General features: G+C 43.4%; 1 protein-coding gene across 1 annotated transcript in view; it reads right to left on the reverse strand.

The window, feature by feature from the left end:
- ENTREP1 (endosomal transmembrane epsin interactor 1) overlaps window positions 1–27,144 on the reverse strand; it is a 99,384-nt gene that overhangs the window by 19,590 nt on the left and 52,650 nt on the right. The window contains 3 exon segments of the mRNA XM_049770944.1: window positions 2,894–3,027; window positions 3,166–3,273; window positions 5,373–5,501. Of these exon segments, the coding sequence (XP_049626901.1) occupies window positions 2,894–3,027; window positions 3,166–3,273; window positions 5,373–5,501 (371 nt within the window).

Here is a 27,144-nt window from a genome sequence, read left to right on the forward strand (position 1 = left end):
GGACTTTGGTGGAGGGATGCAGACATATGGTGGGATTGGAGTTCTGGCACTATCTGTCTAAAACTCTTTTATTAACATTTTTTAAAGCACAATCCTAAATAATTAAATTACCGTATCATAAGATGCAGCACCCCCCCCCCCAAGATGGAGTAAATGTCTGTAAGACTTTTGAACCAAATACCACCTGGAACTGAAGCCTGAGTGCAGGGGAGGAGAGCATATACTAACCACTTGGCATCCACAGTTACGCCCCCCTTTTTTTTTTTGTTACGCCCCCTTTATTGAACAGATATACCACATAGTACAAGCAATCAGATTAATGCACTTTCTTTTTTTTTGTTTTGTTTTTTTTGTTTTTTTTTTGTTTTTTTTTTGTTTTTGTTTTTGGGCCACACCCAGTGATGCTCAGGGGTTACTCATGGCTTTCTGCTCAGAAATAGCTCCTGGCAGGCACGGGGGACCATATGGGACACCGGGATTCGAACCAACCACCTTCGGTCCTGGATCGGCTGCTTGCAAGGCAAACGCCGCTGTGCTATCTCTCCGGGCCCAGATTAATGCACTTTCACCGTCTCATAGAGAGCTTTCATTTAAGACTATTTGATCGCTGCTGTGACAATTTTAATATTCACAAAAAAAATTTTTTTTAATAATTTTTTATTTTCTGATGTAAAAAAAGAATTAGGTAAATGTGTTTAACCAGCTGTGAGTATTGTAAATATACTTTGGCCACAAAAGCTGGTTGTTTCTAGCCACCATCTCCTGATGGCATCTCGCATTGTACCATTTGCTTTAGAATATTTTTTTTCTTGTTTTCCTCATCTAAAAACTATGTGCATCTTATGGTCAGGTGTGTCTTTTAGAGTGAAAAGTACAGTAATTAATTAAATTTAATTTTTAAATAGATTTCCCAAAACCCAACAGTTGGCCCCAAGTTTATTTGACAATACTCCACTTGTATTACAGAAATTTAAAAAGAAAAACTTTCTGTCCCTCTACATACCAAACTGAAGACCCCAATTTTTCTCTACAATTCAGGTACCTACTTTTTAGTTGTTTATTCTGGTTTTATTTGGGGGGGGGAAACCACATAGAGTGGTTCTCCTAGATTACTCCTGTCTCTCTGCTCTGGGATCACTCCTGGCAATTTTCGAGAGGAAAAGACTTGGTACCAAGAATTGAACTCACATCAGCTGGGTGATCAATGCAGGACAACGCAGGGCAAGCACTCTACCTGCTACGGTATCACTCCAGCCCAAGCAATTCCTTCTGGAAATTTAAGCTCTCTTTTTCCAGGAAGCCAACACCTGGCTGATTCTATCTTTAAAGTCTGTAGCATATTCACCATTTGAAATTAGGAGGTTCTTGTCTTTGTGCTCAATATCTCTTCTGAGTTCTACTGTAATCCTTCATACGCTCAGGTTATAACCTAGCTCCTTATGAGAGGAGGCTAATATGGGTAAGCATTGTAACCCCTCCCCCAACTTCTTGCCTATCTTACCTGAATGGGAGGGGTCTGTGGTTGCTAATAAAGAGGTTGTCTCAGGGGTGAAGGAGAGCTTCAGCAGGAGAAGCCTCAAGAGAAGGAAGCAGCATGGAGAGATAGAGATAGAGAGAGGATAGATGCAGGGCAGCTGAAGGAGGCTGCTTCAAAGGTTAGTTGAGAAGCCATGTAAGATATGCACATGGTGATCAGGGCCTTATAATAGTAAAGCTTCATGTCTCTTGACTTCTACTGACTGTGGGTCATTTCCTCGCCATTATCCTGAACCCTCAGACTTGCCAGGCCAAAGAAGCTGCAGGCGCTGGGCAGGCCGAGAAAGGCCTCACCATCCATTCCATCCACCATCATCCACCACCATCAAGGTTCTTATCAACAGGCCATATTATGGCCTAGTATGGCTAGGCCAGCCTTAATTCCAATACTCAGTATAGTACCAGTGCACAGCAGAGGATAAGGTAAATGCTTACTGAGGGAATGCATGCAGTAATTTTTGTTGTTGTTGTTGTTGTTGTTGTTTGGAAGCCATACTTAGCAGTGGCACTCAGAGGTTCTTCCTGACTCCTGGCAGGCTTGGGAACCATGTGGGATACCTGGAACCTAACCCAGGTCAGTTGCATGCAAGGCTAACGCCCTACCCACTGTGCTATTGCTCTTGCCTTACAAGCATCACTCTTTAATAGGGACAATTCTAGAATGACTACAGGTGGCATTTCATTTCATAAAGTAATTCCTGAGACTTAAGAAATATATGCTCATATTTTGAGGTAAAATGGAAAAAGAAAAAGTAAAAACCATGCAGTCTATTTTTTTTTTTTTTACTCAACCAGAGAGATGTCATTAATAGTTAATTGGCTTTTTAATGGCTGGGAAGAGTTTCATGATCAGAGGCCCTCTGAGGAGGGTTATAATGAATATCGATCTGGCCTGGGAGCGTTTCCAGGGCAACGGCAGCACTCAATCAAGTCAAATTACAGCAGTTATCTCATGCTGTCAGCTGTCCCTAGGAAGCGCATTGAAAGTAGAAAAGTATATCCTTAGGTCAGGGTTTGACTTTTCTTTGGTTTCATGAAGTTTATCTGCTCTCAACCTCCACCCCATCTCCAGTAAGAGCCCAGCAAGGCTAAAGAGATTGTACAGTGGGTAGGACACTTACCTTGTAGATGACTGACCTGGGTTAAAACCCTGATGCTTCAAAAAGTACCCAAAGCACGCCTAGAAGTGACTCCAAATCACCACTGGCTATGGCCCCAAAACAGAAGGAATGAGAGAGAATGAGAGAAAACTCCTAAATAATATAACAATGCATCTTCCTTTCAGAAAGAAATTGGCTCAGGCTGTCAGTTCTAGAGACACCAAACTGAGTGCACCACAGAGACAGGAGGAGAATACCTTCGGTTCATCCGGGGAGTACAGGAGTAGAAGGTGGCGAAGTAGGAAGGTGGGGGTGCTGGTGGCACAAAGTCATCAGGGTCTGGTAGATGTCCATGTTCTTCTGCTTCTTCAGCAGAAATCTGGGATTCATCCTAAGAGGACAGTTACTTGGTTAGTTCCCAATGGCCACCTCACAGGCTTGAGGAGAAAAGCAATGGATTCAAGGAAAAGGGCAGGAGCAGCTGACTCAGCAGACATTACAGAGGGGGGGTCACTGCTCATGAACTTACGATGCAGGATCTCCTGGCTGCAAAAATCTGGAGGTAGCGAAGGGCAGCGGCCACCAAGCAGACCGTGGTGGTCAGGGCATTCAAGGCACACAGTGCAAAAAGAACTTTCTGGGGCAAAGAAACAATGATGTCATTAAGCATTTCAAAGCAATTGAACACGGTACAACCTATCAATCTTTTAGAATAACAATACCTATCTGCACCATCATTTTCATGGGAAAATTTCACTACACTCCAGCTGAGATTTGTGTTAAGCTCAGGCCAAGTGTGAACCACAAGTGGTACACAGCAACATCAATATGTAAAAAAATTATAAAGTCTAGCTCATACTAAATCCAAATAAATGTTGTTTATCATCGCTACTATCGGGCAACCATATGTACTTCTTGATTTAAAGAATTTATCTTAGAAGCTTCCTGCCCCCCAAATTACAGTATTTCTTTGTGCAAGCAACATAATGCTGCCTGAAAAGTTTTGTGTTTTTCTGTGAAAGCTGTGTTGCCAGTAACAGCAATTCTCAGTCTCCACCCTCCCACAGCCTCCAGGACAACAGCCACTAAATAGATGGTCACTGATTCTATTTCAAGAGCAATTGGCAGTAACCCCAAACACCCAAAGGACAAAGTCTGGAAAGGTTGGTGAGAAAGTAAATAGGGTTTCTCTCCTCTAAATCCAGATCTCAAAATAGAATCCCAGGCAATTCCAAAACTGTTTATGGCAGTAGTTCTGGCCCCTTAATGGGGCTTTCCCCAAGCTCAATCATGGTACAGAAAGTTTAGAGGTGACTCAGCTATCAAAACTCCAGAAGTCAAAAACTGAAGCATTAGCTACTGCAGTTAGGCCAACCTAGGTTGGATCCCTGGCATTCCTTATGATTCTCCAAGCCTTCCAGGAGTAACCTCTGAGGGCTGCCGGGTGTGGCTCCAAAACAAAAACATGGAAAAAAAAATCCAGAAGCCAGAGCAAGACAATCATTTTTACATCCTGCAATAACCAGAGTTGGCAGTTGCTCTCCCTTTGCTTAGACATTTCTCATTCCCACAAAAGGAAACAAGAAAAAAAAAACTTGGAGCAAAGGCAGAAAGTGAACCATCAGCTACCACTGTCCAAAGCTAATTCTTCAGCTAATAACTGATAGCTAATAACTGCTCTTGCCACTCACTGAGCTACGGAGCCTTTCACATGATTTTCATCCCATTTCCTTTGAAAAGGTTTTTTAGATTTGTCTTCAGGTTGTGGAGAGGACTATTCCTGTATATTGTACAGGGATCGCTCAGGTGACCATGTAATAACACTAGGATAAAACCCAGGCTTCCTGCATGTAAAACACATGTACTATACCTTTGAGCCATTTCTCTGACCCTTGGATTATTTGCTTTTAATCTCTTACACCTAATATAATTGCTGTTAATTATAATAGGGATAATTTGGTTAATTTTTCTTATGTTTTGAGTTCCATCAGAACAAATTCACTCAATAGACCACAGGACTCACTTAGGCCAAAGAATAATAAATGGGTAGGAAATGTATAAATGGCATTGCTAAAAAGTGGCATGTGTGTATATTTGTACATCTGCATCTACAGACACAGATAAATGTAATTAACATTACAATATTAATTAGACATGCATATATTACTATTTCTTGTGATGTATATGTTTGGATCCTTTAAAATTATCTTTTGAGAGATGCTGGAATGATGCATGTATGAAACTATCATTAACAATATTTTAAATAAAAGGATTTCAAAAAATAAAATAAAATAAATAAAAAAGGATCTCGATACAGAGTAAAAATAAATTTTTAATTATTTTAATTTTTAATTCAATTTTTAATTATTTTTTAATTTGTATTTTTAATGATCCAGAGAGAAAATATAACAGGTAAGGCAATTGTCTTGCCTGTGGATGACCATGATTAAATCCCAAAAAGGACCAGCAATGATCCCTAAGTGGTGCCAAGTGTGGCCCAAATCCTGCTCCCACCAATTTTTATTGTCTTATATTTCTTGAACACAAGGGCGGTACCATTTTAATCCATTCTGTTTTGTCTCAGGGTTATTAAAAAACAGCACTTTGTATTGGCTTTTTATCCCACAATGTAATTGGTTAAAGGAGTTAAGGGTTGCCTATTGTGGGTATCCCTGCCTCTCCCAGGTCTTTATGCTGCATTTCGTGATGCAGGGAGGAAGGGTCCTCCTGGCACACCTTAAGCAGGAGGTGGACAGCGCTACAAGGCTGAACTGGAAAGAGTTTCAAGGCATTTTCTTTGTCCGTGCATTTGGTTGGTTGAAATTCTTCACAACAGAAGCAAATCTTGCCTTCACCTAAGTCCACCTACAAGGAGAGAGTAAGACAGAAAAAAAAATGTTTATAAGAAAAATAAGAAGTTATTCTGAAGCAAGCACTAACCCTACAGAGTGAGATGTGGCAGGAGAAGTTTTCTGTCTGTGTGTCAATCAGGACAAGTTAGGGTATGCTGTGGGATTAGGCAACAAATATGTTTTTTCTATTTTTAAAATTTATTAGCACCAGAGATAATACAGTGGGTAGGGTGTTTGTCTTGAAACTGAATTTGATCTCTGTCACCACATATAATCCAAAGCTTGGTCAGGAGTTATCCCTAAGTGCAGAGAGAGAAGGAAGCCCCAAACACCACTGGCTGTGTCCCAAAAATAAAAAGAAATTTCATTACTGAATCTTTGGGGATCATCTCCAGCAATGCTCAGGGATTACCTCAAGCTTGGTGCTCAGGCATCACTCCTGGTGCTACTCGGATGACCATGCAGTGCCTGGAATCAAACTGGAGCTCCTGCATGAAAAGCCTACACCTCAATCCTCTGATACATCTGACCCCACCCCAAGATCTTTTTGGGGGGGTATGGCTAGGGGAAAGGTTGTTGGTGAGAAGCTCATACTCATCAGTGTTTATGGCTGAGTACTATGGCCACAGACACTCAGCCCAGGAGGTCAGATGGCTCAATGCTAGGTTCTGAGATAGGGTGCTGCTCACACTCTCAGGTGCTAGGGAGTACCGGGGCTATCCCTGTATTGTTCAAGCTATACTTGGTCATGCTAGAGGGCTGTGGAAGTGTGGCTTTGTGTGTGCAAGGCATGTTCTTACCCCAATCCTGTGCTAATTCCTTAGCTTCCAGGTTCTCTTTTTTTAAACCACATAATACATTATATCAGAAAAAGAGCCAGAGCAATAGTACAGTAAATAGGGTGCTTGTCTCGCATACACCAACCCAGGTTTGATCCCCAGCCCCCCATCTGGTCCCCTGAGCCCTAAGGACAGAACCAGGAATAAGCTCTGAGCACTGCTGGATGTGTTTAAAAAGCTAACTAACAAAAACCTAACTAAAAAATCAGAAAACAGAAAAGAGTTCTTTGAATCACATTTCCAGCGGGACCCAGGGAGCAGTTCCCATAAGGTCTCAAGACAGAAGTTTAAGAGACAAAAATAGAGAGCAAAGTGGTAGTGCTATAAGGAACATAGGGATGTAATTTATTTTGGAGGGAGAGGGGTCTTGAGGTATATTCTAAGTGGAGTTGCTATGTTCAATGAAAACTGAGTGAAGTTAGTTGGGAGAGAGAGATTGACAGAGAATGATCTCTCTTATATATGGGATTTAAAGAAACATAATGAAAGAATAATTAATGTCCAAAGACAATGGAAACAAAAAAATAAAATGTGAGAAAGGAAACCCCTGGGGGCGGGGTTTAGGGGACTGAAGGATAAGACACAGAGGAAGGCAACATCTATGGTAGAAGGAAGTGTTCAGCAGGAGGAAGAGGTGGTGCTGAAAGATGCTAAAGAATCATATATGCAGCCTTATCAGCCACAATACTGTAAATCACAGTGCAAAGATTTATTCTTAGAAATCAGTTTCTCTTGAACCAGAGAGATGGCACAGTAGTAAGGCATTTGCCTTGCACTTGGCTGACCTAGGACAGACCCAGGTTTGATCCCTGGCATCTCATACGGTCCCCCGAGCCTGCCAGAAGTGACTTCTGAGTGCAGAGCCAGGAGTAACTCCTGAGCATTACCAGGTGTGGCCCAAAAACACAAAACAGAAAAAAAAAAAATCAGTTTCTCTCATAAAAAGCATTTCAGTGTTGATGTGTATGCCTGAAATTCAATCATAAGTAACTATGATTTCACAATGACTAAATTAAAAAGGAAATTATATTTTTAGTTTAAAAAAAATAAAGCAAATTAACTGCAACCCAACACTTAGACACAAACTGTGTGAGAAAAGGGAGGACAGCAGTTCCCTCTGAATGCAGATAAACAATAGAGCCTTTTTAAGTAAGCTGCAAATACTGCTTAGGCATGTTGATGAAAATAAAATATACAAGTTGTTTATTGGCATTCAAGTTTAACGGATGGCCCTGTAGTTTTATTTGTGAAACCTTCTCGCCATTCTTCCTCTTGGAAATGGCATTCACATGAAATCACGTGACCAACCCAACTCTAAGGGCATCGGAAATTTCATCTCCTACATGTCTCTAAGCAGCATGGGTTGCACTGGACGAACAACAGCCCGAAACTAGGGTGTGCTTCAAGAGATCTCTTATTCACATCTTCAATGTGCTCAATTTAAAGTGCTTCAATGTGCTTCAATAAAGCCTAGCTAAAGTTCTGTTTATTTTAAAGTGATATAATCGCTGGTGAATAACCTCAGAGTTTTAAATGAAATCAGAGATTTTTAATGAAAGCCTCCAATTTTTAATGAGCTGCTTTAAAATTTTTGAAAATTTTTCAAGTTTCCCTTGAGTCGGGCAGTAAAATAATGAGATACCCATAATTCAAAGTTTGGTGGGGTTGGGTTTGTTTTTACTTGCTCCATTGTTTACACTGTTGAAGTCAGCTCTCCATTTCATATTGATTTTATTTTACACTTACAAAATCCATCAGGCAGTCCTTTATTTTCTGAGGAGGGGGCAACACCTAGTAGTGTTCAGGAGCTATTTTAGGCCCAGTGATTGGGAGTGTTTGGGTGATGCTTCACCCTCTTGAGAAGCAGGAAAATAAAACTTTATCTTGTCCCAAACCCAGAATTCTAAGAACATATTTTATTCCAGGTCCTTAAACCAAACTGAAAAGAATCCATTATTTTATGAATTCTATCAATCACTGATGTCTAGATCTAAGCATTAGATTTTGTCCCTGAAACAAAAAAATTACAACTGGAGATGTCTTGATGGACTCAATAGTCTATCAATTCAATCTCATGTCGACTCTATCCTTCCTTGATGCCACATGAAAACTGTTATCTCTTCATACCTACACTCTTCGCAGCCACCCTACACACACACAGACACACAGACACAGACACAGACACACAGACACAGACACACACACACACACACACACGCAAAAGTCTATCTGTATTTGTACTTGCAGTTCTCTTCTATCAATCACTATCATCATCTATTTGTATTTGTATTTGTATTTGCAGTTTTCTTCTATCAATCACTATCATCTCCTATTTTTTAATTTTGGTGCCACACCTAGCGGTGTTGAGATCTTATTCCTGATTCTATGCTCAGAGACACTCCTGGCAATGCTCAGGGGATTATATGTGGGAATCTTTGAACCTGGGTCAGCACGTACAATACAAGCTCCTTAGCTATCTCTATCTTGTTTGTTTGTTTGGGTTTTTTTGGACCACACCCAGTTACACTCCTGACTATGCGCTCAGAAATCGCTCCTTGGTTGGGAGACTATATGGGACACCGAGGGATCGAATAGTGGTCCGTCCTAGGCTAGCATGGGCAAGGCAGACGCCTTACTGCTTGTGCCACCGCTCCAGCCCCTGTCTCCTACTTCTTATGCTAACTTCTGTTGATATTATCTCCACCTTCAAAGAAAACCTACTCTGGCCATTTGAACAATTTTTTTTCTGAACAGATGAAAAATGGTTTTTTCTCTTAGCTTTCTCTTGGCATCATAAAGAGAATTAGTAATAGTCCTACACTGGGCTCAATTCAGTATTAGTCCTGTGGCATGTCCAGTACAGAACTCCCTGATTGAATACAGACAGCCCAGTTTGATGGTATCACAAAAGCAGCTCCCAGAGATGATCCATCAGTCTCTGCAGTGCTCATGAACCCACAGCCCTCCCACTCCAGAGAGAAAGCAGACCCACTTTTCTCACCAAGACACAGTGCAACATTTTAATCCTCAAGGCCTTACCTACAGATTCTACCTACCCCAGGTAAATTGACTGGCCCTCCACCAAGTTTTCCCTTCCGACCTGAATCCTTTCTTGTTACAAAGCATCCAGACAGAGAGAACCAGGCCTATGTGAATGCACCATTATTCTTCACTCAGCACCTGACAGTCACAGAGATAGACACTTCAGTCCTCTAGGGCTTTTGAGTTGAGCCCTTTAGATGGCAATATTTTCCAGATGGGTAAATGGTACTCCTTTTAAACCAGACAACTGAAAGTCTAATCACTGTGCAGATTAGAAGGACTATATAATACTGAGCCCCTCTAAGATCAGTAGCCTTAAGCTCTGTACAAAATGATTCCAGTCCAGGCTCTTGTTCTTTGAGCTCTTGCCCTTTCAGCTCTTTGAGCCCTTTGAGTTCTTGCCCTTCCTGTCCCTCATCCTTCAATTCCTCTCCAAATTTTGTCTCTGCTCAAAATTTCTAAAAACTCATTTTAACTTATTCTCAATCTTTTTTTGCTTTCAGGCCATACCTAGCAGTAAGTTTAAGGTAATCTTAAAGCTTACTCCTGACAGGACTCAGGGCATCATATGAGGTGCCAGAGGTAGAACCAGGGTCAGCTGCATGCAAGGCACACACCTAACCTATCTTTCTGGTCCACTCTTTAATCTCTTTCACCTGTACGGAAATAAACCTGCTCAGCCACCCCATCCCATATGAAAGAAACCCATCCTTCATCCTGCTAAACTTGGTGCACTCAAACTCCACCATCAGCCCTGCCATGTGTTCTCTGCCTGGCTACATTCTAGAATATTCAGAGACTTACAAAAAAGGGAATTTAGTCATTATCAGGTTAATAAGAAATTAAGAGAGAAAAATGTGTATTGTTTGTGATGGTCATAATAGAAATGAAAAGAAATACCTTGAGTAAAAACAAATGTCTAGGGGTGCATAAAATGTTTGCCTTGCATGAGGATGACCAGGTTTGATTCCCAGAACCCCATATAGTCACCCAAGCATGCTCAGGGAGTAATCCCTGAGTGCAGAGACAGGAGAAATCCCTGAATTCAAACAGGTGTGACCCAAAAACAAAAACAAAATAAACAAAATAAAAGTTTACACATTTTAATTGAAAATAATTATGGTCTAAACACTGAAAACCATTTAGCAGTCATGTTACACATGCTACAACAATCTCATTCTGAGTTACTCAAAATGTGGTTTCTATAAAAGAAAGAAAAAGAAACCCAGACGAAACTGAAACCAAATCTACAACAATGTTTTCAGGAGTTTTGTTTCTTATATTCCCTAAATTGGAAATAAATAAATGCCCAACAATGGAAGAATAGATGAAATAAGTTGTAGTAATTTTTACACAATAAAATATTGATCTGCAAAATGGAAAAGCTAAAAGCAAAAATGGTTACAAAACAAAAACATGGGTGAATTTCAAAACCATTATGCTGAACAAAAGAACTCAAGCACAAAAAGTAACAGAACATAGGATTCAATTGCTCAGAAGTTTAAGAGTAAAAAAAATTTATAATTAGTAAAAGAAACTGGAACTCTCCCTACAGCTCAGTAGAAATTGCCCAAAAGAAGATACCAAAGCACATTCTAGAATGTTGACAATTTTTATATCATGTTTGTGACATCCATGAATACATTTGCTAATGTGAGTGTCCAATACATTACTATGCATTATATATTGATCAAAACTCACTGACCTATACACTTAAGATCTATGTATTCCTCAATAAATTGTACATTCGTTTAAAAAATAAATAGTTATTAAATGGTTAAATGGATAATAAAAAATGAAATCAATAGAAAGCAGTCCCTATAGTGGGAGCCTATACTTAGGAAAAATCTTCTGGTATTATGCAGAATGATATGAGTAGAACTATTGTTTCCATTGGCCAACTCCCAAACCACAAAAGACAATATAAAAACAAGGAACTAGCCCCTTCTTTTAAAAATAAAAGTGTGTGTGTGTGTGTGTGTGTGTGTGTGTGTGTGTGTAATATATGGTTAAGTGAGAAAAACTAACTGCAGGGCAGAGGATATGCTATAATCTCTGTTTTGATGAATCACAAATGATCCACTTCATACCTATTTATATAAAATGTGAGCATAAAAAATTAGGATCATGAAGCAAGTTGCCAAGGATTTAGGGTGGCTTATGTGGTTTCTACAGAATGGTTCATTTGTCAATTAAGTTTCTTCAGGAACAAACACAGTTATGAAAATGTTGCTAGAAAATTCACATTTAGTGGCCAGATATGAGGTTCGAGTAGAAGGTCAAATATCCTGGGTTGATCCCAGGCACTACCAGCACCAGTGACCAAATAGTGAGTTTTCAAATGACTAAGTTCTCTATTATGGTTCACTCAAATTTTCATCATTATATAATCAGAAACATTTAGAAATTCTGAGGAAGGAGAAGAGAGGGAGAGAGAGAGAGGGAGTAATATCTCAAGAGAGAACAGGCTGCTCTAAAGATGGGGAGAGCCCTAGTACACATCCAAGAGTGAAAACATGAAGGGGAGATGCAGTTGACTGTGCTCAGGCACCATGTACCCAGGCAATCCATGTGCCTTTCTTTGCTCTAAATTGGCTTTTATAGGGTTTCTCCCAAGCTGCTCCACATGGGGCTTGCTACCTTGAGAAGAGCTCTTTGATTAGGGTGATTGCCTGGGTAGTTAAGGGTCTTTTATATTCCTTTCCTGACCTATTTTCATTCTCTCCATAGGGGGTTCAGTCTTCTCTGAACCTGCAGTAGTGGTCCAGGGTCATCTTGATAGTGATGAGGCTGAGAGTATCATCTCTTGGAGTTTTTACAGGACGGTTGGGGGAGAAGGGAAATGGGGTGGAGGGGTAGAGAAGAGGAGGTCAGGCTACCTGCCTGCCTAATAGAGATAGGGTGTTAGGATGTGTTAGAAGCCTTTCTTCTCTGGGTCTAGAAAATATTCCTGAAAATAATTTTGATTTTGTGTGTGGTTTTATTTATTATTATTATTATTATTATTATTATTATTATTATTATTTGGTTTTTGGGTCACACCCGGCAGCACTCAGGGGTTATTCCTGTCTTTGTGCTCAAAAATAGCTCCTGGCAGGCTCGGGGGACCATCTGGGATGCCAGGATTCGAACCATCATCCTTCTGCAAGGCAAGGCAAACACCCTACCTCCATGCTATTTCTCTAGCCCACTGAAAATAATTTTGAAATGGGGCCTCCTAAGAACTCCTTTAGAATGAGCAGTGATAGATAGGAAACTGTGAGAAGAGAAAGCTCTGATAGAAGAAAGCTACTCAATAAAGGAGAACATAATGGATATAGGCAACAGAATTGGAGACTGGTCCCTAGAACTGAATTTACAGGAACTTGGGGAGGGGGTTGAGATAGATTGGAGGTACCTTTGGGACATTGATGGTGGGAATAGGACCCTCTGGTGGTGGTGGGAGATGGTAGAATGGAAGACTGCATGCAAGAGATGAACATTAACAGTATTATAAGTTATCTCAAGTAGTATAAAAATAGTAAATTTTAAAAAATAGAATAAAATATTCAGAGGTGGTTAGCAGTTTCAGTGCTGAGTGTAAAGTTTAAGAATTGAAAGCGAGGTCTGAGCAATAGCACAGCAGGTAGGGCATTTGTCTTGTACATGGCTAACCTGGGCTCCAACCTGAGTTCTATCTCTGGCATCACATATGGTTCCCTGAGCCTGCCAGGAGTGATTCCTGAGTACAGAGCCAGGAGTAAGCCCCGAACGCCACTAGGTGTGGCCAAAAAAAAAAAAATTGAAAGCAGGGTTTCAAGGAGACATTTGTCCCTCCATCTCATGTCCCCATCAGTCACACCAACTCCACCGAGGAAGCAACACAGGAATGTTTACAGTGGTGCAAAGCAAACCTGTTGTCTACAGACAATGGACTCAGATGGGGCCTAAAAAAGAAGGACAAAATCATACACTGTATAATCAGAAAACATGATGAGAACCCACATGGGATACAAAAAGCAAGCACAGAGGGCAAACACGGTGTGACTTCCCTCATCTCAGGGACCTGACACAGTCAATTCACAGGCAGAAAACAGGAAAGTAGCCATTAGGGCATCAGGGGTTTGTTGGGAAGGAGCAGACCTTGGGTTTTATCTATGAGGTATAGAGTGTCTATTTGCAAGATGCAAATGGCCTGAAGGTAGGTTATGCCACATTGCAAATGAACCTAACACAGTTGCATGGGACTTCCTACTAAGTGATTAGGATGGTAAAGTTAATAGCACATGTTTTTAAAAATGAGAACCATCTCCATGAAAAATAGTGTAAACCACAGTGACTAAAAGGAAACAGAAAGAGTGAGAGAGTGAGAGAGAAAGAGAGAGAGAGAGAGAGAGAGAGAGAGAGAGAGAGAGAGAGAGAGAGAGCAAGAGAGCCCTAGAGACAGGCAAGGGTGGGGAGATGGTTGAGAGACAACAGTGGAGTACATTCTATAACTGAAGCCCAACAATGAACAATTTTGTAATAATGGTGCTTAACTTTTAAATAAAAGACTGAAACTCAATTAAGAACAACTTTGTGGAGGGAGGGACTTCAGAGCATAAAAACCGGCTAACCTTTGCAAAAGCTGGCTCCCTGTGTGTGACACCAGGCGGGGAAAATCCGCAAAAGTACACCGGCCCAGTGGGGCTCAGCTGTGAAAGACTGTGAGTGTGACCTGTCTATGTCTGCCTACTGTCCTCTTGCGTGAAACTCTTGCGAGTGGGGCAAAAAGAGCCTCCAGAAACCTCGCTCGCCCAGACGCCATTTTCAGGGAGGGACTTCAGAGCATAAAAACCGGCTAACCTTTGCAAAAGCTGGCTCCCTGTGTGTGACACCAGGCGGGGAAAATCCGCAAAAGTACACCGGCCCAGTGGGGCTCAGCTGTGAAAGACTGTGAGTGTGACCTGTCTATGTCTGCCTACTGTCCTCTTGCGTGAAACTCTTGCGAGTGGGGCAAAAAGAGCCTCCAGAAACCTCGCTCGCCCAGACGCCATTTTCAGGGAGGGACTTCAGAGCATAAAAACCGGCTAACCTTTGCAAAAGCTGGCTCCCTGTGTGTGACACCAGGCGGGGAAAATCCGCAAAAGTACACCGGCCCAGTGGGGCTCAGCTGTGAAAGACTGTGAGTGTGACCTGTCTATGTCTGCCTACTGTCCTCTTGCGTGAAACTCTTGCGAGTGGGGCAAAAAGAGCCTCCAGAAACCTCGCTCGCCCAGACGCCATTTTCAGGGAGGGACTTCAGAGCATAAAAACCGGCTAACCTTTGCAAAAGCTGGCTCCCTGTGTGTGACACCAGGCGGGGAAAATCCGCAAAAGTACACCGGCCCAGTGGGGCTCAGCTGTGAAAGACTGTGAGTGTGACCTGTCTATGTCTGCCTACTGTCCTCTTGCGTGAAACTCTTGCGAGTGGGGCAAAAAGAGCCTCCAGAAACCTCGCTCGCCCAGACGCCATTTTCAGGGAGGGACTTCAGAGCATAAAAACCGGCTAACCTTTGCAACAGCTGGCTCCCTGTGTGTGACACCAGGCGGGGAAAATCCGCAAAAGTACACCGGCCCAGTGGGGCTCAGCTGTGAAAGACTGTGAGTGTGACCTGTCTATGTCTGCCTACTGTCCTCTTGCATGAAACTCTTGCGAGTGGGGCAAAAAGAGCCTCCAGAAACCTCGCTCGCCCAGACGCCATTTTCAGGGAGGGACTTCAGAGCATAAAAACCGGCTAACCTTTGCAAAAGCTGGCTCCCTGTGTGTGACACCAGGCGGGGAAAATCCGCAAAAGTACACCGGCCCAGTGGGGCTCAGCTGTGAAAGACTGTGAGTGTGACCTGTCTATGTCTGCCTAATGTCCTCTTGCGTGAAACTCTTGCGAGTGGGGCAAAAAGAGCCTCCAGAAACCTCGCTCGCCCAGACGCCATTTTCAGGGAGGGACTTCAGAGCATAAAAACCGGCTAACCTTTGCAAAAGCTGGCTCCCTGTGTGTGACACCAGGCGGGGAAAATCCGCAAAAGTACACCGGCCCAGTGGGGCTCAGCTGTGAAAGACTGTGAGTGTGACCTGTCTATGTCTGCCTACTGTCCTCTTGCGTGAAACTCTTGCGAGTGGGGCAAAAAGAGCCTCCAGAAACCTCGCTCGCCCAGACGCCATTTTCAGGGAGGGACTTCAGAGCATAAAAACCGGCTAACCTTTGCAAAAGCTGGCTCCCTGTGTGTGACACCAGGCGGGGAAAATCCGCAAAAGTACACCGGCCCAGTGGGGCTCAGCTGTGAAAGACTGTGAGTGTGACCTGTCTATGTCTGCCTACTGTCCTCTTGCGTGAAACTCTTGCGAGTGGGGCAAAAAGAGCCTCCAGAAACCTCGCTCGCCCAGACGCCATTTTCAGGGAGGGACTTCAGAGCATAAAAACCGGCTAACCTTTGCAAAAGCTGGCTCCCTGTGTGTGACACCAGGCGGGGAAAATCCGCAAAAGTACACCGGCCCAGTGGGGCTCAGCTGTGAAAGACTGTGAGTGTGACCTGTCTATGTCTGCCTACTGTCCTCTTGCGTGAAACTCTTGCGAGTGGGGCAAAAAGAGCCTCCAGAAACCTCGCTCGCCCAGACGCCATTTTCAGGGAGGGACTTCAGAGCATAAAAACCGGCTAACCTTTGCAAAAGCTGGCTCCCTGTGTGTGACACCAGGCGGGGAAAATCCGCAAAAGTACACCGGCCCAGTGGGGCTCAGCTGTGAAAGACTGTGAGTGTGACCTGTCTATGTCTGCCTACTGTCCTCTTGCGTGAAACTCTTGCGAGTGGGGCAAAAAGAGCCTCCAGAAACCTCGCTCGCCCAGACGCCATTTTCAGGGAGGGACTTCAGAGCATAAAAACCGGCTAACCTTTGCAAAAGCTGGCTCCCTGTGTGTGACACCAGGCGGGGAAAATCCGCAAAAGTACACCGGCCCAGTGGGGCTCAGCTGTGAAAGACTGTGAGTGTGACCTGTCTATGTCTGCCTACTGTCCTCTTGCGTGAAACTCTTGCGAGTGGGGCAAAAAGAGCCTCCAGAAACCTCGCTCGCCCAGACGCCATTTTCAGGGAGGGACTTCAGAGCATAAAAACCGGCTAACCTTTGCAAAAGCTGGCTCCCTGTGTGTGACACCAGGCGGGGAAAATCCGCAAAAGTACACCGGCCCAGTGGGGCTCAGCTGTGAAAGACTGTGAGTGTGACCTGTCTATGTCTGCCTACTGTCCTCTTGCGTGAAACTCTTGCGAGTGGGGCAAAAAGAGCCTCCAGAAACCTCGCTCGCCCAGACGCCATTTTCAGGGAGGGACTTCAGAGCATAAAAACCGGCTAACCTTTGCAAAAGCTGGCTCCCTGTGTGTGACACCAGGCGGGGAAAATCCGCAAAAGTACACCGGCCCAGTGGGGCTCAGCTGTGAAAGACTGTGAGTGTGACCTGTCTATGTCTGCCTACTGTCCTCTTGCGTGAAACTCTTGCGAGTGGGGCAAAAAGAGCCTCCAGAAACCTCGCTCGCCCAGACGCCATTTTCAGGGAGGGACTTCAGAGCATAAAAACCGGCTAACCTTTGCAAAAGCTGGCTCCCTGTGTGTGACACCAGGCGGGGAAAATCCGCAAAAGTACACCGGCCCAGTGGGGCTCAGCTGTGAAAGACTGTGAGTGTGACCTGTCTATGTCTGCCTACTGTCCTCTTGCGTGAAACTCTTGCGAGTGGGGCAAAAAGAGCCTCCAGAAACCTCGCTCGCCCAGACGCCATTTTCAGGGAGGGACTTCAGAGCATAAAAACCGGCTAACCTTTGCAAAAGCTGGCTCCCTGTGTGTGACACCAGGCGGGGAAAATCCGCAAAAGTACACCGGCCCAGTGGGGCTCAGCTGTGAAAGACTGTGAGTGTGACCTGTCTATGTCTGCCTACTGTCCTCTTGCGTGAAACTCTTGCGAGTGGGGCAAAAAGAGCCTCCAGAAACCTCGCTCGCCCAGACGCCATTTTCAGGGAGGGACTTCAGAGCATAAAAACCGGCTAACCTTTGCAAAAGCTGGCTCCCTGTGTGTGACACCAGGCGGGGAAAATCCGCAAAAGTACACCGGCCCAGTGGGGCTCAGCTGTGAAAGACTGTGAGTGTGACCTGTCTATGTCTGCCTACTGTCCTCTTGCGTGAAACTCTTGCGAGTGGGGCAAAAAGAGCCTCCAGAAACCTCGCTCGCCCAGACGCCATTTTCAGGGAGGGACTTCAGAGCATAAAAACCGGCTAACCTTTGCAAAAGCTGGCTCCCTGTGTGTGACACCAGGCGGGGAAAATCCGCAAAAGTACACCGGCCCAGTGGGGCTCAGCTGTGAAAGACTGTGAGTGTGACCTGTCTATGTCTGCCTACTGTCCTCTTGCGTGAAACTCTTGCGAGTGGGGCAAAAAGAGCCTCCAGAAACCTCGCTCGCCCAGACGCCATTTTCAGGGAGGGACTTCAGAGCATAAAAACCGGCTAACCTTTGCAAAAGCTGGCTCCCTGTGTGTGACACCAGGCGGGGAAAATCCGCAAAAGTACACCGGCCCAGTGGGGCTCAGCTGTGAAAGACTGTGAGTGTGACCTGTCTATGTCTGCCTACTGTCCTCTTGCGTGAAACTCTTGCGAGTGGGGCAAAAAGAGCCTCCAGAAACCTCGCTCGCCCAGACGCCATTTTCAGGGAGGGACTTCAGAGCATAAAAACCGGCTAACCTTTGCAAAAGCTGGCTCCCTGTGTGTGACACCAGGCGGGGAAAATCCGCAAAAGTACACCGGCCCAGTGGGGCTCAGCTGTGAAAGACTGTGAGTGTGACCTGTCTATGTCTGCCTACTGTCCTCTTGCGTGAAACTCTTGCGAGTGGGGCAAAAAGAGCCTCCAGAAACCTCGCTCGCCCAGACGCCATTTTCAGGGAGGGACTTCAGAGCATAAAAACCGGCTAACCTTTGCAAAAGCTGGCTCCCTGTGTGTGACACCAGGCGGGGAAAATCCGCAAAAGTACACCGGCCCAGTGGGGCTCAGCTGTGAAAGACTGTGAGTGTGACCTGTCTATGTCTGCCTACTGTCCTCTTGCGTGAAACTCTTGCGAGTGGGGCAAAAAGAGCCTCCAGAAACCTCGCTCGCCCAGACGCCATTTTCAGGGAGGTACTTCAGAGCATAAAAACCGGCTAACCTTTGCAAAAGCTGGCTCCCTGTGTGTGACACCAGGCGGGGAAAATCCGCAAAAGTACACCGGCCCAGTGGGGCTCAGCTGTGAAAGACTGTGAGTGTGACCTGTCTATGTCTGCCTACTGTCCTCTTGCGTGAAACTCTTGCGAGTGGGGCAAAAAGAGCCTCCAGAAACCTCGCTCGCCCAGACGCCATTTTCAGGGAGGGACTTCAGAGCATAAAAACCGGCTAACCTTTGCAAAAGCTGGCTCCCTGTGTGTGACACCAGGCGGGGAAAATCCGCAAAAGTACACCGGCCCAGTGGGGCTCAGCTGTGAAAGACTGTGAGTGTGACCTGTCTATGTCTGCCTACTGTCCTCTTGCGTGAAACTCTTGCGAGTGGGGCAAAAAGAGCCTCCAGAAACCTCGCTCGCCCAGACGCCATTTTCAGGGAGGGACTTCAGAGCATAAAAACCGGCTAACCTTTGCAAAAGCTGGCTCCCTGTGTGTGACACCAGGCGGGGAAAATCCGCAAAAGTACACCGGCCCAGTGGGGCTCAGCTGTGAAAGACTGTGAGTGTGACCTGTCTATGTCTGCCTACTGTCCTCTTGCGTGAAACTCTTGCGAGTGGGGCAAAAAGAGCCTCCAGAAACCTCGCTCGCCCAGACGCCATTTTCAGGGAGGGACTTCAGAGCATAAAAACCGGCTAACCTTTGCAAAAGCTGGCTCCCTGTGTGTGACACCAGGCGGGGAAAATCCGCAAAAGTACACCGGCCCAGTGGGGCTCAGCTGTGAAAGACTGTGAGTGTGACCTGTCTATGTCTGCCTACTGTCCTCTTGCATGAAACTCTTGCGAGTGGGGCAAAAAGAGCCTCCAGAAACCTCGCTCGCCCAGACGCCATTTTCAGGGAGGGACTTCAGAGCATAAAAACCGGCTAACCTTTGCAAAAGCTGGCTCCCTGTGTGTGACACCAGGCGGGGAAAATCCGCAAAAGTACACCGGCCCAGTGGGGCTCAGCTGTGAAAGACTGTGAGTGTGACCTGTCTATGTCTGCCTACTGTCCTCTTGCGTGAAACTCTTGCGAGTGGGGCAAAAAGAGCCTCCAGAAACCTCGCTCGCCCAGACGCCATTTTCAGGGAGGGACTTCAGAGCATAAAAACCGGCTAACCTTTGCAAAAGCTGGCTCCCTGTGTGTGACACCAGGCGGGGAAAATCCGCGAAAGTACACCGGCCCAGTGGGGCTCAGCTGTGAAAGACTGTGAGTGTGACCTGTCTATGTCTGTCTACTGTCCTCTTGCGTGAAACTCTTGCGAGTGGGGCAAAAAGAGGCTCAGAGGAGCACGACCGCTCCGCTTCGCTACGCGGCCGTGCACTCTTTCTAAGGAAAGAACTCCATTGCAACAAGAAGGAAAAATCACACTAAGAACGGCGCTATATCACAGAAGCAAACATTTCTCTCTGGACTGTCTTCTCTGTTGCATGCTCGGGCCTAAGATTTGTCCCAGTGTGAGGCTTCATCCACGGAGGACTCCCCTCCCTTAGAGGCAAGTCAGCCCATCCAGAAAGGGAGGAGCCAGAGGAGTGTGCTGCCTACATCATATAGACAATGAATACCACTACAACACGTAGAAAAACCCACAATACAAGTGTGACAATGGGGAAACAACGCAGGCCAGCATCAGACATAGAGAATGAAGATGACAATTCTGAGGACCAGATAATGTCTGAACAACTAATCAACCTCTCAGATAAGGACTTTAGACTAGCAATATGGAAGGTGCTCAACAGACTCCAAGAAACCATGGATCGAGTTGAACAGAACACTAATAAGAACCAAGAAAATATGAAGGCAGAAATGACAAAACTCCAAACTGAAATAACATGTCAACTAACAGGACTGAAAAAGTCAGTAAACGAAGTGAATGACAAAATGGATAAGCTCTGGGACAGGGTATCAGAAGCTGAGAATAGACTTGGTGCTGTGGAAGATGAGATACATAACAATTCCATACAGCAGGAGAGATTGGACAAAAAACTTAAAGCAAATGAGCAGACAATGGAAAAATTAGTCAAAGAATGGGAACAGACGAAAATAGAAGTCTATGATAAGATCAACAGAAACAACTTAAGAATCATTGGAGTCCCAGAGACCCAGGAAGAAAATTTCCAGGAAGAATCAATGGTCAAGAACATCATTAAAGAGAAACTTCCAGAGCTAAAGAATATATGTGATCAAATCCTGCATGCCCGAAGAGTACCAACCAAAAGAGACCCCAGAAAAAACACCCCAAGACACATCCTAGTCACAATGACAAATCCCACAGATAGAGACAGAATTCTGAAAACAGCAAGATCAAAAGGGGAAATCATGTTCAAGCAAGCTTCCCTGAGATTTACAGCAGACCTGTCACCAGAAACACTCAATGCCAGAAAGCAGTGGTGGGATATTGTGACAAGACTGAATGAAATGAATGCTTCACCCAGAATACTATACCCAGCAAAACTCACTTTCCGGTTTGATGGAAGAATACATGGTTTCACAGACAAAAAACAGCTCAGAAACTTCACAGACACAAAACCAGTCTTAAGAGAAAAACTGAAAGACCTAATCTAAGACAAGACTACCCAAAAGACACACCAAATTTTGAAATAAAGATGGCGTTAAATCCCAGGACAATTCTTTCTCTCAGCGTCAATGGACTAACTGCACCAGTTAAGAGACACAGAGTGGCTAAATGGATCAAAAAACTCAATCCAACCTTCTGCTGCCTACAAGAAACGCACCTGAATAGTCAGAACAAACATAGACTCAAAATAAAAGGCTGGAGAAAAGTTATCCAAGCAAACAACACCCATAAAAAAGCTGGAGTGGCCATACTAATATCAGATAATGCAAACTTTATACTCAGGAAGGTTGTAAGGGACAAAGACGGACATTTTATATTAATCAAGGGGTACGTAGAGCAGGAAGAATTCACTCTCCTAAACATATATGCACCGAATGAGGGGCCAGCAAAATATTTAATACAACTGTTGACAAATCTGAAAAATAATATCAACAACAACACAATAATTGTGGGGGACCTTAACACGGCTTTGTCAACACTGGACAGGTCAACCAGACTGAAACCCAACAAGAATATACTAGACCTGAGGAGAGAAATGGAAGAAAGAGGCCTAGTGGATATATATAGGACACTCCATCCCCAGAAACCTGGATACACATTCTTCTCCAATGTACATGGGACATTCTCCAGGATAGACTACATGCTGGCACATAAAACATACCTCCATAAGATCAAGAGGATAGAAATTTTGCAGACTACCTTCGCTGACCACAAGGCTCTGAAATTATTTGTGAACTCCAAAGGGACTCAGAAGAAATACTTTAACACCTGGAAGTTAAACAGCCTCATGCTCAATAACCAGTGGGTCCGAGATGAAATCAAGGAGGAAATAAAAAGGTTCCTGGAAACAAATGACAATAAAGACACAAACTATCAGAACTTATGGGACACAGCAAAAGCAGTACTGAGAGGAAAATTTATAGCTTTGCAAGCACACATCAGGAAGGAAGAAGGAGCTTACCTGAGTAGCTTAATGACACAGCTAATAGAACTAGAAAATGCTCAACAAAAGGACCCAAGAATAGGAAGACAGAAGGAAATAACAAAGCTGAGAGCAGAAATCAACGAAGTGGAAACTCAAAAAACAATTCGAAAGATCAACGAAAGCAGAAGTTGGTTCTTTGAAAAAATAAACAAGATTGATAGACCACTGGCAAACCTAACAAAGAAAGAGAGAGAGAGAAACTTGATAACTCGTATCAGGAATGAAAAAGGAGAGATCACTACTGATATGACAGAGATTCAAAGGGTAATCAGAAACTACTTTGAAAAACTCTACGCCACTAAAAATGAGAACCTGGAAGAAATGGATAAATTCTTGGACTCTTATAATCTTCCACGGTTGAAGGAAGAGGATGTAGCATATCTAAACACCCCCATCACCATTGATGAAATTAAAACAGTAATCAAATGTCTGCTGAAAAACAAAAGCCCAGGTCCAGATGGATTCACTAATGAATTCTATCAAACTTTCCAAGAGGAACTACTGCCAATCTTGGCAAGACTCTTTCATGAAATTGAACAAACAGAAACACTTCCAAATAGCTTTTATGAAGCCAACATCACCTTGATACCTAAACCAGACAGAGACGCTACCAAAAAAGAAAATTACAGACCAATATCACTGATGAATGCAGATGCAAAGATCCTCAACAAAATCCTGGCAAATAGGATTCAATGCCTCGTTAAGAAGATCATCCACTACGATCAAGTAGGTTTCATCCCAGGAATGCAAGGCTGGTTTAACATCCGTAAATCTATCAACATAATACACAACATCAATAACAAGAAAAATAAAAACCACATGATCATATCAATAGATGCAGAGAAAGCATTTGATAAGGTCCAACACCCATTCTTGATCAAAACTCTCAGCAAGATGGGAATGGAGGGAACCTTTCTCTATATATTGAAGGCCATCTACCACAAGCCAGTGGCAAATATTATCCTCAATGGAGAAAAACTGAAAGCCTTCCCTCTAAATTCTGGCACAAGACAAGGCTGTCCTCTCTCACCACTCCTATTCAACATAGCACTGGAAGTACTTGCTATAGCGATTAGGCAAGAAAAGGATATCAAGGGAATCCAGATAGGAAAGGAAGAAGTCAAGCTCTCACTGTTTGCAGATGACATGATACTCTACTTAGAAAGCCCTAAAGACTCTATCAAAAAGCTTCTAGAAACAATAGACTCATATAGCAAGGTGGCAGGCTACAAAATTAACACACAAAAATCAATGGCCTTTCTATATACCAATAGTAATAAGGATGAAATGGACATTAAGAAAACAACCCCATTCACAATAGTACCACACAAACTCAAATATCTTGGAATCAACTTGACTAAATATGTGAAGGACCTATACAAAGAAAACTATAAAACTCTGCTCCAAGAAATAAGAGAGGACACACGGAAATGGAAACACATACCCTGCTCATGGATTGGCAGGATTAACATCATCAAAATGTCAATACTCCCCAAGGCATTATACAGATTTAATGCCATCCCTCTAAAGATACCCATGACATTCTTCAAAGAAGTGGATCAGACACTTTTGAAATTCATTTGGAACAATAAACACCCTCGAATAGCTAAAGCAATCATTGGGAAAAAGAATATGGGAGGAATTACTTTTCCCAACTTTAAACTGTACTACAAAGCAACAGTTATCAAAACAGCATGGTATTGGAATAAGGATAGGTCCTCAGATCAGTGGAATAGGCTTGAATACTCAGAAAATGTTCCCCAGAGATACAACCATCTAATTTTTGATAAAGGAGCAGGAAATCCTAAATGGAGCAGGGAAAGCCTCTTCAACAAGTGGTGTTGGCACAATTGGATAGCCACTTGCAAAAAATTAAACTTAGACCCCCAGCTAACATCATGTACAAAGGTAAAATCCAAATGGATTAAAGACCTCGATATCTGCCCCAAAACCATAAGATATATAGAACAGCACATAGGCAAAACACTACAGGACATTACAGGCATCTTCAAGGAGGAAACTGCACTCTCCAAGCAAGTGAAAGCAGAGATTAACAGATGGGAATATATTAAGCTGAGAAGCTTCTGCACCTCAAAGGAAATAGTGCCCAGGATACAAGAGCCACCCACTGAGTGGGAGAAACTATTCACCCAATACCCATCAGATAAGGGGCTAATCTCCAAAATATACAAGGCACTGACAGAACTTTACAAGAAAAAAACATCTAACCCCATCAAAAAATGGGGAGAAGAAATGAACAGACACTTTGACAAAGAAGAAATACGCATGGCCAAAAGACACATGAAAAAATGTTCCACATCACTAATCATCAGGGAGATGCAAATCAAAACAACGATGAGATACCACCTCACACCCCAGAGAATGGCACACATCACAAAGAATGAGAATAAACAGTGTTGGCGGGGATGTGGAGAGAAAGGAACTCTTATCCACTGCTGGTGGGAATGCTGTCTAGTTCAACCTTTATGGAAAGCGATATGGAGATTCCTCCAAAAACTGGAAATCGAGCTCCCATACGATCCAGCTATACCACTCCTAGGAATATACCCTAGGAACACAAAAATACAATACAAAAACCCCTTCCTTACACCTATATTCATTGCAGCTCTATTTACCATAGCAAGACTCTGGAAACAACCAAGATGCCCTTCAACAGACGAATGGCTAAAGAAACTGTGGTACATATACACAATGGAATATTATGCAGCTGTCAGGAGAGATGAAGTCATGAAATTTTCCTATACATGGATGTACATGGAATCTATTATGCTGAGTGAAATAAGTCAGAGAGAGAGAGAAAAACGCAGAATGGTCTCACTCATCTATGGGTTTTAAGAAAAATGAAAGACACCCTTGTAATAATAATTTTCAGACACAAAAGAGAAAAGAGCTGGAAGTTCCAGCTCACCTCAGGAAGCTCACCACAAAGAGTGATGAGTTTAGTTAGAGAAATAACTACATTTTGAACTGTCCTAATATTGAGAATGTATGAGGGAAATGTAGAGCCTGTTTAGGGTACAGGCGGGGGTTGGGGGGGGAGGAGGGAGATTTGGGACTTGGGTGATGGGAATGTTGCACTGGTGATGGGTGGTGTTCCTTTTATGACTGAAACCCAAACACAATCATGTATGTAATCAAGGTGTTTAAATAAAAAAAAACATTAAAAAAAAAAACATTAAAAAAAAAAAAAAAGAACAACTTTGTGGGGCTGGAGAGATAGCATGGAGGTAAGGCATTTGCCTTTCATGCAAAAGGTTGGTGGTTTGAATCCTGGCATCCCATATGGTTCCCTGATCCTGCCAGAAGCAATTTCTGAGTGTAGAGCCAGGAATAACCCCTGAGCACTGGCGGGTTGTGACCCAAAAACAAAAAAAAAAAAAAAAACATTTTATTATTAAAAGAAAAAAGAACAGCTTTGTAATCATGTTTTTTTTTTCGATTTTTATTGAGGAGAACCAGTCCAAGAATGCAGTGAGTAGAGAGCTTGCCCAGCATGCAGATAATACTAGTTTGAACCCTCATATGTATCTTTGAGTCCTGCCAGGAGTGATCCCTGAGTACAGAGCCAAGAGTAAGTTCCCTAACAATTAAGTATAACATTTAATGCAATCCCTCTAGGATACACATGACATTCTTCAAAGAAGTGGATTAAAACACTCCTGAAATTCATTTGGAACAATAAACACCTATGACTAGCTAGAGCAACCCTCGGGAAAAGAAATATAGGGGGCATCACTTTCCCCAACTTTAAATTGTATTACAAAGCTATAGTCATTAAAACACCATGGTACTGGAATAAGGACAGACCCTCAGATCAGTGGAATAGAATTGAGTATTCAGAGAATGTTCCCCAGACATACAATCAATTAATCTTTGATTTTTTTTTAATTAATCTTTGATAAGGGGGCAAGAAATAAAAAATTGGAGCAAGGAAAAACAAGTGGTGTTGGCATAACTCCACTTCAACAAGTTTTGAACAACCTCTTCAAAAAGTGGTGTTGGCACAACTGGTCAGCCACTTGCAAAAAAGTGAACTCAGACCTCCATCTAACTAATACCATGCACAAAGGTCAAATCCAAATGTATATAAGACCTTGACATCAGGGACCGGAGTGGTGGCAAGAGCCATAAGGCGTCTGCCTTGTGCACGCCAGCCTCGGATGGACTGCTGTTTGATCCCCTGGGCATCCCATATGGTCCTCCAAGCAGGAGCAATTTCTGATCGCATAGCCAGGAGTAACCCCTGAGCATCACCAGGTGTGGCAAAAAAAAAAAAAAGACCTTGATATCAGATCCAAAATCATAAGGTATATAGAAGAATACATAGAGAAAACACTCCATGACATTGAGACTAAAGGCATCTTTTTGTTTGTTTGTTTGCCATGCCCGGTGACACTCAGGGGTTACTCCTGGCTATGTGCTCAGAATCACCCCTGGCTTGGGGGTCCATATGGGACTGCGGTCCATCATAGGTTAATGTGTGCAAGGCAGACACAATACCACTTGTACCACCGCTCCAGCCCTAACTAAAGGCATCTTTAAGGAGGAAACAACACTCTCCAAACAAGTGGAAGTGGAGATAAACATATAGGACTATAATTACCTGAGAAGCTTCTGCACCTCAAAGGAAATAATGCCTAGGATACAAAACCCATCCACAGAATGGGAGAGACTATTCACCTAATACCCATCAGAAAGGGGCTAATATCTAAGATATACAAGTTACTGACAGATCTTAACAAGAAAAAAAATATCTAATCCGATCAAAAAATGGGGAGAAGAAATGAACAGACAATTTCTCAATGAAGAGTACAAATGGCCAAAAGGCACATGAAAAAATGCTCCACATCACTAATCATCAGGGAGATGCAAATAAAAACAATGAGGTACCATCTCATGCCACAGAGACTGGCACACATCACAAAGAACAACAATAATAAATGCTGCAGGGATGTGGAGAGAAAGGAACTCTCATTCTCTGCTGGTGGGA

This window comes from Suncus etruscus, chromosome 3 (assembly GCF_024139225.1).
Source record: "Suncus etruscus isolate mSunEtr1 chromosome 3, mSunEtr1.pri.cur, whole genome shotgun sequence".
NCBI lineage: Eukaryota > Metazoa > Chordata > Mammalia > Eulipotyphla > Soricidae > Suncus > Suncus etruscus.